Here is a 13,063-nt window from a genome sequence, read left to right as displayed (position 1 = left end):
ACTCATGCCGGGCACGTATGCGTGCATGCCCAAGATCCCGAGAGGAGAATGGAGGAGAAGGGATTGCGGCGTGACCATCCCCCGTGGGGGATGATTTCTCGCTTTCTGTCTCTCTGTCTCTATCTGGCGAGTGCACGTGCCCTATAGTGAAAATCTCTCAAAAAAAAAAAAAGTGATTTTAATTATAAATGTATAGATTAAACAACTTCAGCATCTGTTCAGTTTCATTAAAATAGCCTTTGAAATCAATACGCTGTGACTAGAATGATTTCAAATATACTAATTTAGTGTCTCATAAAGATATTATTCTGTATACATAATCTAGAATATTCTTGGTATATACTTTTCACATTCATCTCTAAGTTTTATTTATCTGAGTGAGAAACATGCACACATGTGTGCATGTGCACACACACAAGCATCCCCCAAACAGGGTCCCTACACCATGATCTACCCTCAGCCAGTCCAGACCATGGGCACACGTGTCCATGCTCAGTGTGTACAAGGACGTTTCAGGATGCAAACTAAGGACCCTTCCATACGGGTCCAGTTGCATCGCACCACCAATGGCCCCTGGATGCAGAACATAAAAAAAAAAAAAATACCATGTCTCAGAAGAAACACTTTCAAGAACAGTTCTTAAATTAACTCCTAATTACTTACTGTCACAAGACACCTTCAACTTTAGCTTGTATATTTCCAAACTTATCAAAGTTTATTTGTAAGGAATGAGTTGGTGAGCAGAAGTTAAGGTTATGAAAGGGAAAAATAATAGAGACAATTGGAGAACCACTGACCTCTGTCCAGTCATTTCGTAAATAACAAACTGTGTACATGCACAGACACTCATACACACCACACACACATTCACACACACAGAGTAAACATGGTCTATAGTTTTACTAGTCTCACTCTAAAGACATAACATAAATAGAAAGGAAAAGTTATGTTGCCCAAACCAATTGTAGACTAAGGATTCACTGAAGCATGGATGGCTTTATAAATACATTGAGGGGGCCAATAGGTGGCAAAGAAGTTAAGATGGCTGGACCCTATGTGGCTGACTACATGGTTCAAGTCCCAGACCCAGGGGTATGTACATGCCAAAAAAAATTCCAAGGAGACTAGAGAAGAATGGATTCCAATCATGGTCATCCCTCCTGGGGTGTGATTTCTCACACTTTTTTTTTCTCTCTCACCCTCTCTCTCTCATATCTCTCTCCCACAACTGTACACACCCTATGACAAAACTAAACAAACAAAATAAAATAAAAATACTTTGAAGGATCAGAGATGCATGACACAGAAAGAACTTTGAATATACCAGTCTCTGTGATCCACAGTCCTAAGATCTGTCTTAAGGTAAATGTAAGCTAGAAACACACACAAAACATACAAATGGATTAAAATATACAATACTAATATATATTACTGAAAGCAAAAAAAATCTCTAATAAGACAAGTATTTAAATTTGTTTTATACATTACAGTTTAGAATAATTGATTTTTGTGAATCCAAGGTTAATTCATCTTACCTTCCACAGAGGGTGCCTGGTCCTGAGCTGAATACAGCATATCCTTGAAAGCCTATTAGAAAGAAAAAAAAAGCAATACATGAAATTTGCAAGTAAAACCAAAGACTCAAATGTCTCAATGAATATGCACAAAATATGCACAAAATTAAATGTTAACAGGACACGAACCATTAATGACTAACAGAATGACTTGTACATTGTAGAAGCTCAATAAATAGTTATCAGATTTGTTGGGGCATGGAAAACGATACACCCCCTACCAAATATGGCACTTTGGGCATAGTGAACAATTTGAAGTAAAGGAAATTAAAAGGCCTTAGAAACAGACTAAAATAAAACCCAAGGTCTATCTGACTCTTTCCTAACCCCCACCACACACAGCATGGAAATCTTTACTCTGATATTCTGTTATCTGTCTAAGCACCAACCTGCCAAAGAGAAAACAAATACCTTTGGTCTCTTCCCTGAAATTTCACAAACTATCATAGGGAAGAAAACCGAAATGTAGCCACACTTACATGGATCCTGTCTGCTACTACTGTTGGACTCTCCTGTCCATTCAAATTCCAAAGAGAATCACAAATTAATTTTTATCTCCAGGATCCATTTGTAGCTAGGACAATAGGAACACCCAAAGAAACTCCATATTGAGGGAACAACAAATGGTGTTATGATTACATCGCTGGACTCCCACTTAGTAGAACATGGTTCAAGTCTTGGACCCATTGGCTTAAAATTCACACCTGGTATGTGTGCATGTGTGCCCAAAATCCGGAGAGGAGGATGGAGGAGAAGGGATTGCTGCATGGCCATCTCTCTTGGGGTCTCTCTCTATCTCTCTGGTGAACACACGAGCCCAATAGCAAAAAAATCTCTAGGGAAAAAAAAAAAAAACTCTATATTGAATCCAATAGCACACGTTAAAATACTGTAAATTGGCCTTTAGTTTTCTTTCTTTGGCATAATAAATCTTGTTTCTTGCAGGAACTAAGCATAGTTTTGCTGAGATTCTGTAAAGAAATGAGACCAGGCCTTGAAACTATAACATAAGAAGCAGATGTGCTCAAGAAGATCAAAATTTCTGCCAGGGGCCAGTAGTTGGAATAGAGGTAAAGGAGGCTGGATTCCACATGGCCGACTCGATTCAAGTCTCAGATCTGGGAGCTTGAAAATCACACTGGGCTCCTGTGCATATATGCCCAAAATCCAGAGAGAATGGAGAAGGGATTGTGCCATGGTCATCTCCCCAGGGATGACAATCTCACTTTCCATCTCTCTCTCACTCTGTCTCTCTATGGCAAGTGCACATGCCCTCTAGTAAATTAAAACAAAAACAAAAAAAAACAAAAAAACTTCTGCCATGATGACCAGGTCCAGCTTACCGAACTACAGTTGAAAATAACAACTCCAACATTAACAAGTCTCTCCAGAGGATCAGTTAAGAGAAGGATGAACTGCTATGCTGAGCAAAACAGCATGCAGCCTCCCACCCCACCCCTAATCTGCTTTAAAACCCTTTTAGTTAGACTGGGACTGGGGAGATGGTCTTTGAATACTAGGCCATCATCTTTCTTCAGGTTGCTGACTTCTTGAATAAAGCTATCTGTCCTTTCTACTAACACATGGCTCTTGAGTACTGGCTTTTGAGAGGTGAGCCAACTTGGGTGTGGTTCTGGCTACCACCCAGTTTCACATTCATCTCTCCAATACTCATGTATACCCCTCAAAACAACTGTCCACATTCCTTATTTACCTCTTTTTTTTAAGAAGGGTGTATGTGCATCTACACCTCATTGGATTATTGGATAATCACACTCCTCTGATTTTCTTCCTGCTTACATTAAATAAACTTATCCATTTCTCTTTCTCCTGTTAATCTGCCTTTTGTCAGTTCATGTTCAGCAAACCTTTAGATGACAACAAGGAGGCTTTGTGTCTTCAACCCTACACATTCAAAAGGGGTTCTTCTCCAGAGAAATTACTTCAAAGATGATTAACAAAGCACTCTCAGTAGAATCTCTGACATATAATGAAAATCAATTTAATTTGCAAAAGCTTACCAAATTCAGTTTTTAAAAATGAATTAAAATTTTATAAATAGAAACATAATGACAGTCTTCATTCTAATTATAAAACTGAATCATAATTTCATTTAAGGCAAGACAGATTTCGTGAAACCACGGGCAACTTTGTTTCTTATCATTTCATTTTCCTCTGACTGAAAAATCCTCTATGTTTTTGGTAGTAATAATCACTACAGAAATCCATAAACATAATTCTATTGTATGCCAGTGACAAGAATAGTCCCTATTTGGGAACAAGAGGGGGGAAAATAGATATTATCTGTGCCTATGAACTTTTTGTCTTTGAGTAATCCAGAGCACTTGCCCAGCTAAAAGCAAAACATGCAAATCACAAGACAACACACTTAAAAAGTTTCCTCAATTCATGCAGTTTTATCTTAAGGAAATCTAACACTTTATATGAAACTCTTAATCTGTATAATGAATCAGTATGCATTTGTGTGCATTACAAGAGTTCTTTGATTCCCAAAGGATTGAAAGCAATCCTTCGCATTACCATCCCTACTATAATCTGAGTGTTATTTTTGTTATAAACTTACTGAAATGTACATAAACTAGGAAAAAATTCCTAGTGCTTATAGTAACTCAAGTAATAGTAAAATCTTACAAATTAAATTCAGGCTATTTCTACTGGCTGGCATCTTTACCTTGGACTTCCCCAGCTTCAAACCATGAAAAATTTCTGTTGTTTATAAGCCAACCTGTATACAGCATTTTTGTTATAGTAGCCTGAACACATCAGGTAAAAAGAAGGATGATTAGAGACCAGCAGATGGCATAACGGTTACCTGCTGCTGGACTCCCGCATAGTCGACTGAGGTTCAAGCCCCAAACCTGGTGGCTTAAAACTCACACTGGGTATGTGTGCCCAAAATCGCCAGAGGAGAATGGAGGAGAAGGAATTGTGGCGGGGCCGCTCCCCTTGGAGGTGATTTCTCACTCTCTGTCTCTGTCTCTTTGGCAAGCACACACACCCTATAGCAAAAATCATTATTTTAAAAAAAGGTGATTAGAGACACTACTAACAACAAAAAAAGAAAAAGACTTGTGCAAAGAAAACATTTAGGCTGACAAACCACATCAGGTATTCACAGGACAACAAAACTGAGATGGTCAGTACACAACCAATAGAGATCTACAGTCTGGAAGTTAGGTCAGAACTAGCAGTTATTCATAGGAAATCATCTATATAAAGTTGATTTGAAACTGTTTAGGCTTTAAGAGAACTAAATTTCTCAAAAAGTGGGCCAAGGACAGAATCTTTTGGAATACAAAGAAAAGGGGCAGAGAGGACAACAGGAAAAATCAGGCATATATGGTCTCACATAAATCAAAGGAACAAGGGAGGATTCTGAGAAGATGGTGGAGTAGGAAGCACAAGGAACCTATCTGCCCATCTAGACAATGACTGCACTGGAAGAATCTGTCTGATGTAACTATTCTGGAACTCTGGCGTCTATTGAAGTCCTGAAACCTCCGGTGGCAGGCTTGAACAATAAACTGGAGTTAATCTGAGTCCATTTCAGATCTTAGTATACTAACTGCTACCCCTCAGCCTCATGGCACACAGCTGTGCACGTGTACCTGGAGCAGCTTACAACAGCCTCTGGGGGCCAAAGTGGGCAAAAATATCAGGGATCTATGTTCTGACCAGACTGATGCTTCTGGTAACTGAGGTGCAGACAAAGAAGAGAGGACCCATTATTATTGTAAGCTGTTCTCTCTCAGGCTGAAGTGACTGCCATAGATTTCAAAGGGTCAGCACCTTTTCTTCCATCCTCATTTTTTTTTTCTCATTTTCCTCTTTAAGAGCTATACATAAAGAACTAAGAAGTAAATGTACATATGTGGAAAATTAGAAAATGGCCAGGCATGTCCAGGAAATGATACAGGCTCAGAAAAAACATGAGAAGACCTTAAGTTTAGTTCAGACTAAACCCTGGCACATTGAGAGCCTACAAGAATCAATCAAAAAAATCAGTAACAAAAAATAGGACTGGCCCTGTGGCACAATAGTTAGGTGCTATGATAAGAAAGATGGATCCTACATAGCTAACTAAAGGTCTGATCTAGACCCTGTTAAGTCTTTGCAGGCACACACACATATCTAAGATCCTAACAGGATCAAGAAGTGGGGAAAAAAGGATTGCAATATGACCTGGTCCTGTCTCTTTAGCAAGCTAAGAGAGGGTATTCTCTCTCCTCTTCCCTCCCCCTTCCCTCTCTTTTTCTTTTGTATATACACGTGCCTTCTAACATTCTCTCTCAGGCTGAAGTGACTGCCATAGATTTCAAAGGGTCAGCACCTTTTCTTCCATCCTCATTTTTTTTTTTCTCATTTTCCTCTTTAAGAGCTATACATAAAGAACTAAGAAGTAAATGTACATATGTGGAAAATTAGAAAATGGCCAGGCATGTCCAGGAAATGATACAGGCTCAGAAAAAACGAGAGAAGACCTTAAGTTTAGTTCAGACTAAACCCTGGCACATTGAGAGCCTACAAGAATCAATCAAAAAAATCAGTAACAAAAAATAGGACTGGCCCTGTGGCACAATAGTTAGGTGCTATGATAAGAAAGATGGATCCTACATAGCTAACTAAAGGTCTGATCTAGACCCTGTTAAGTCTTTGCAGGCACACACACATATCTAAGATCCTAACAGGATCAAGAAGTGGGGAAAAAAGGATTGCAATATGACCTGGTCCTGTCTCTTTAGCAAGCTAAGAGAGGGTATTCTCTCTCCTCTTCCCTCCCCCTTCCCTCTCTTTTTCTTTTGTATATACACGTGCCTTCTAACATTTAAAAACAAACCCAAAAAATCAAAAGAATATCAAACCCTGAGAAAGGGGAAGAGTCTGATTTCCAGAGTTACCAGGTTATATTTAAATGTCCACTTACAAGAACAAGAACAAAATCACAAGACATAGAAGACACAAAAATATGGCTCACTCAAAGAAAAAGAGTAAATTAACAGAAACTATCCCTGAAAAAGACAAGATAACAGATATACTCAACAAAGACTTTAAAACAACTATCTTAAAGGTTCTGAAAAAACTAAAAGAAGATGTGGAGAAAGCCAAGAAAACGATATATAAACACAAAAAATCTATCACTAAGGAGACACAACACCTAAGAGAAATTCTAGAGCTGCAAAGTACAATAACCAAAATGAAATATTCATTAGAAAGATTCAAGGGCAGATTTTAATGAATCAGTTAACTTGAAGATAGGACAATTGCAATTAAAAATTAAGAAATTTTCTGAGTTCCAGAATAGTTATATCAGACAGATTCTTCCAGTGCAGTCATTGTCTAGATGGGCAGATAGGTTCCTTGTGCTTCCTACTCCACCATCTTCTCAGAATCCTCCCTTGTTCCTTTGAAAATTTGTTGCTAGACTCCCACTTAGTTGATTGTGGTTCAAGTCCCAGACACAGTGGCTTAAAACTCATGCCAGATGCATGTGCATGTGTGCCCAAAATCCCAAGAGGAGAATGGAGGAGAAGGGACACTGCAGCGTGGCCATCCCCTCTGGAGGGGTGATTTCTCATTTTTGGTCTCTCTTTCTCTCTGTGTCTCTCTGGCAAGCACACATGCTCTTATACCAAAAACCTCTTAATAAATAAATAAATAAATAAATAAGAAATTTCCGGGGCCATGGAGGTTAAGGTGCTGGATCCCACATGGCCAGCAGTGCTGTTCATGTCCCAGACCCCAGTGGCTTGAAAATCACACCAGGCATATGTGCATACATACCCAAAATCCTGAGAAGAGACTGAAGAAGAGATTACGGCATGTTCATCCCCTCTGGGGGTGGCGGGGGTAATTTCTCACATTCCCTCTGTCTCTCTCTGCCATGCATTTATAGAACAAAAAATTAATTTTCAAAAAATAAATCTTTTTTTCTTTCATCAATAACTAGCTACAAGTGGGACCAGCAGTTAGCGTAATGGCTATGTCGCTGAACTCCCATGTAGTCGACCGTAGTTCAAGTCCCGGACCCGGTGGCTTAAACTCATGCTGGGCGTGTGTGCGTGCCCAAGATCCAGAGAGGAGAATGGAGGAGAAGGGATTGCAGTGTGGCCATCCCCCCTGGGGGGGGGGGTGATTTCTCACTTTCTATCTCTCTGTCTCTCTGTCTTTCTGGTGAGTGCACGCACCCTATAACAAAAACCTCTCTGGAAAAAAAAAAAAAAAACCTAGCTACAAGTAACAAAAAAATTATTTGTTTATAAAGACTTTTTAAAGAATTATTTTACTTAACTCTATTTATTTATTTTAATTTGACCAGAGAGGGACAGAGTGAGAGAGTGAGCAAGAGGGAAAGTGAGAAAGCAAGCTGCCAGGTCCACGACTTGAACCACAGTCAGCCATGTGGGAGTCCAACACCCTTAAACACCACACCACCTGCTGGCCCCTGTTATTATTACTCTTAGTTAGACCAGAGAGAGACAAAGAAAGGAAAAGTGAGAAAGCAAGCCACCAGATCTGGGATTCAAACCACAGTCGACCATGTGGGACTCTAGTGCCCTTAACCACCACACCACCTTCAGTCCACATTCTATCTTTTAAAAAAAGCTCAAGGACCAACAGACAGCATAATGGTTACATCATTAGACTCCCACCTTGGTTTGAGTCCCAGACCTGGTGATTTGAAATGCATGTTTTTGTGCATGTCCAAGATCCCAAGAGGAGAGTGGAAGAGAAGGAACTGCAGCATAGCCACCCCCTCTGGGATGTGATTTCTTGCTTTCCGCCTCTCTGACTCTTTGTCTCTCCAGCAAACACATATACCCTAAAGCAAAAACCTCTCTCTCAAAAAAAAAAAAAGTTCAAAGCTTCCACTTCAAATCAAATTTACAATCTTTCCCACTCTTTTCCACTCTGATGTATCACATTAAATATTATCAAGCAAAAGCAAATAGCCTTAGATATCTGATATTTGTAAACTATAGCTGAATTAAAACATTAATTTATAACATAAACATGGGAAGACATAACCCCATAAATATTTAAGCCACCTGTATAGCCAGTCTAAATAACAATACAATGTGTGATCAAGTAACTCTTTAAATTAATCAAGATGTGGAAGGGGGGTAGACATTCCAGTAAAATACGACACCATGACTGACTATATACGCTTACCTTCTTTTCCTCCCAAAAGCCCACTAAAACAACAATGGATTTTTTTTTTAAAGAGGTTTTTGCCAGGGGCTAGCAGGCAACATGGTGATTGGATCACCGGAATCCCACATGGATGGCCGACTGTGGTTCAAGTCCTGGACCTAGCGACTTGCTTTCTCATTCTTTGTCTCTCTCTCTTTCTCTCTCTCTCTCTCTCTGTGTGATAAAAATGAATAATAATAATAATAAAATAAAATAATAAAATAAAAAATTCTTTTTTAAAATGAGGTTTTTGCCTTAGGGCATGTGCACTCACTGGAAAAAGAGACAGAGACAGTGAAAGGGAGATGGAGAAATCACTCCCCAGGGGGATGGCTTCACGGCAATCCCTTCTCCTCCATTCTCCTCCTGGGATTTGGGCACACGTGCACATATTCCTGACGTGAGTTTGAAGTCACTGGGTTTGAGACTCAAACCACAGTTGGCTATGTGGGAGTCTAGCAATGTAACCGCTACATGATCTGCTAACCCCTAGATTTTTTATTTTTTTAAGTATAAAGCTATAAAAATAAAAAGAATGAAGAAGAGAGTTCAATAAATTTTCTGAGGACAAAAAGCAGACTACTAAATTGACTTAGTAGACAAAACAGAAAACCTGAAATACCTTCAGAGGGAGATACCAAGCAAGCCAATTCTAGCCTCTAAACCCCAGACAAGTTCACAAACTGGAAGGTCCTTGAGAAGGTAGAGTTAAGAAATATGGATAAAGAGAAGAGGATTGATTCATAAGACAATCCTGAAGTCCACTCTCACTCTCCCACCACCTCTACCTCTACCACAGTACTCTCCACTTTCCCTTCCCCACAACCAGGAGCTTGCAGTCTGTTTCTGAAAAAAAACTGAATTAAAGGGAAGGATTAGTGATGTGACTCCAGACTCAGCTGAAGTGAGAAGCACAGACTATAAATGAATACTAAACAGTAAGATCTACATTCCTCTTCTTTTCTCCTTCTAAGTCCCATAACAATCACAATTTGGCATATGCCTACTAAGTGCAACTAAAGGAAATCTAGGACACTGCCTGTTATTCCAATACCCCTTGTTTAAACAATGACACTTGAATAATTTGGTAATTATTGGTTGTCCTCATCACAGAACATTTACATAAATCATTCCAGAGCACTCTCTAAAGTTAAGCACTTAATGTTTGGTACAGAATCCCTTCCTGACTTTGCCTTAGGGAAGTTAGGCATCTTTAATTCTTTAATCAAAGTATGAAATGGTCATTAACTTGCACTAAAAAAATGCTCTTCAGGGTTAGTTTCACAAACAAGGGAGAGATTTATATTCTTCCAATAAACACAAAGAAACTGTGAAAAATACAGTGTAATTTTCAGAAACCCAGTGCAGCATTAGAAATTATTAATAAATCACCCCAAAACACTAATTGCTGAAGTATGTATACAAAAACTGGAATAACAAATAATGAAAAGAAACATTACTGTCATATAGTATGGTGGTAAAGGAATAGATGTAATAAGTCTAGTGATTAGAACCATCTCAGGGATCCATGGAAAACAATAAAATCAGATTCCTAGGTCTAGACCCCAGAAATTCTATTTTCCATAGATATTTAGTGGGGTCCAGATATATATGCATCTCTTTAGTTTTATAAGCAGTCCAGGTAATTCTAATGCAATGGTCAGAGAACCAATCTTTGAGAAGCATTATCCTACACTTTAGAAATAAGTCTCTGATCTAAGGTAGTCAAACAAGTATTCTCTCTTAATGGCACAGATGGATGTAGAACCTTGGCCTCTGATGCCATAAATTCAAGGAGAGACCCAGAATGATAAAGATTCAAACAAATACATGTGTGTGTGTGTGTGTGTGTGTGTGTGTGTGTGTATCAGTGAAAGGAAATTAAATTGGGATCATTTATCCTTTTGCCATAATTGTAAGCAGCAAAAGTTTTAGAGCTATATAGTAGCCACTAGTCATATACAGCCATTAAAAATAATAATTTTTATTGCCAGAGGGTCCATGTACTCACTAGAGACAGAGACAGAGAGAAAGCAAGGGAGCAATTACCCTCCCCAATGGGATGTAATTACATCACAATTCCTTCTCCATTTCTCTATCCTGTCAGGATTTTGGATTTGCCCACACCCGGCATGTTTTTCAAGTCACCAGGGCTGGGATTCAAGCCACTATGGACATGTAGGATCTGGCTTCCTTTAACCACTAAGCTACAAGTCTGGTCCAAAAGTAATTCAGCTCCTCAGTGTCATTAACCACATTTCAAATGTTCAACATCCACATGTGACTAGTTGATTACATATTGGACAATGCAGATACAGAACATTTCCTGTATCATAGACAGTTACACTGGATTATCATCTAGAGCTTGCCTACTAGGACAATTGCCAAGTTGCTGCCCTCAGAACATAACTCAGGGTTGGGCCCATAGCCTAGTGGGTTAGGGGAGTTGGATCCCACATGACCAACCACAGTTCAAGTATCAGCCCTCGCAGCTTAAACAACATGCCAAGTGTGCAGTATGCATGCCACAAGCCCCAAAAAAGAAGACAAATGGGGTAAAAAGTTTTGCAGTATGAACTTGCCCTACTGTGGTATACTTTCTCTCTCTCACATCCTCTTCTCTCTCGTGAGTGCATGCATTCTCTAGTAATTAAAATACACACATACACACATATACACACAAGTCAGATGACTGTCAGTGACAAAACCTTCGGCAGACAAGTATCTGTCTTGATTTTTTTTTCCTAATCTTTTTTTAAGAGGTTTTTGCTATAGGGCGTGTATGCTCGCCAGACAGAGAGACAGAAAGCAAGAAATCACCCCCCAGGGGTGATGGCCACACCGCAATCCCTTCTCATCCATACTCCTCTTGGGATCTTGGGCACACACGCACACGCGCCCGGCCTGAGTTTTAAGTCACCAGGTCCGGGATGCGAACCACAGTCGACTACGTATCCTCTTCGTGACATAGCCATTACACTAACTGCTGGTCCCAAAATGCACACATACACACATATACACACAAGTCAGATGACTGTCAGTGACAAAACCTACAGCAGACAAGTATCTGTCTTGATTTGAAGATAAAATATACTATCATTGCCTACAAGATATCACCTAGGTGTTCTATATATTATCTCAACAGCACAATTACTGAGAGAGTTTACCATTTACATTGTTTTACAGATGGAATCTGAGGCTTCAAAAGGTCTTATAGCTAAAAGGTAATGAAACCAGAATTCAAAATAGTTGTTCCATGGCCTGGTGCTTAAGGCAGCAGCCCCTCCCCCCCACAGCCAACTGTGTGGTTCACATCTTAGACTTGGCACTTCAGAAACAAGCCAGATGTGCACAGGAACACCCATAATCCAGAAAGAGGGAGAGATGGAAAAGAAAGGATTGTGTAGTAATCATTCCCCATTGTAAAAGAGGAGCTTTCTCCTCTCTCTCTTTCTCTCTCTGCCAAACTCCTGTACTGTTTTGCCAAAAACAAACAAATGGTTGGAATCTAACACACTCAATCAATATACAGCAAATGAGAAGATACACAGAAAGTTAAAATACAGTCATAGATCAGCACAGGTAGTATTATCTTAAAAAAAAAAAAAAAAAGTAAACCAGAAGAGGGGAAGGTAAGCATTAAAATCATAGGAAAAGGAGTCTCAAAACAAAAGCAATGGCAACACAGTCAAGCCATGTTCCTCCCATCTCTAACTTGAAACCTGACCCATCCAAATACTATGGAGCCTGTTAGCATTGAAACAACTGAATCACTAACTCTCCCTAAGTACCTGCTTAGTCAGCAACAATCTGGCTATAATTTACATCCCCTCAGAGCTTGGTGACAAGGAAAACCTAGTTTAGATTAGAACATTAATGTTAGGTACATTTCCCATTGTAAATTTGTAATCTGACACCCAGGTATTTATACTTCACTGCCCTGTCAGTTGTTTCTGTTTATAAGTTTATTTATTTTATGTCTTTCATGAGGGGGAAAAGGTCATGCATCTAAGATGCACACAAGAGGCAAAGGCACTCTTGACGGGGTCTAAGTATACTGGAATACCTGTACTCCAGCCCTTCTAGTCAGTCAGGATCTTGGGGGCATAAGCACTCAATGTGTTTTTGGTTGACTCAAGATCTGAACCCTCAGTCACCCCATGTAGCTTCCAGTACTACACATCAGTATGCTCAACCCCCTGAACCAGAGCAGCTGGACTCCTGCGAGCTTCTTCATTTTTGGTATTTTTTGGGCGGGGGGGAGAGGTGGTTTTTTT

General features: G+C 39.5%; 1 protein-coding gene across 1 annotated transcript in view; it reads right to left on the bottom strand.

Moving 5' to 3' along the window:
* The window catches only part of XPR1 (xenotropic and polytropic retrovirus receptor 1), a gene marked incomplete in the record, with an annotated part of 233,170 nt that overhangs the window by 195,177 nt on the left and 24,930 nt on the right, over positions 1-13,063 (bottom strand). Inside the window, 1 exon segment of the mRNA XM_014583954.2 lies at positions 1,536-1,587. Coding sequence (XP_014439440.1) covers positions 1,536-1,575 — 40 coding nt within the window.

Source organism: Tupaia chinensis, unplaced genomic scaffold (genome assembly GCF_000334495.1).
Source record: "Tupaia chinensis unplaced genomic scaffold, TupChi_1.0 Scaffold000074_1, whole genome shotgun sequence".
In the NCBI taxonomy this organism is placed as follows: Eukaryota; Metazoa; Chordata; class Mammalia; order Scandentia; family Tupaiidae; genus Tupaia; species Tupaia belangeri.
The sequence above is the reverse complement of the archived record's forward strand: the minus strand, read 5'-3'. Positions and strand labels throughout refer to the sequence as shown.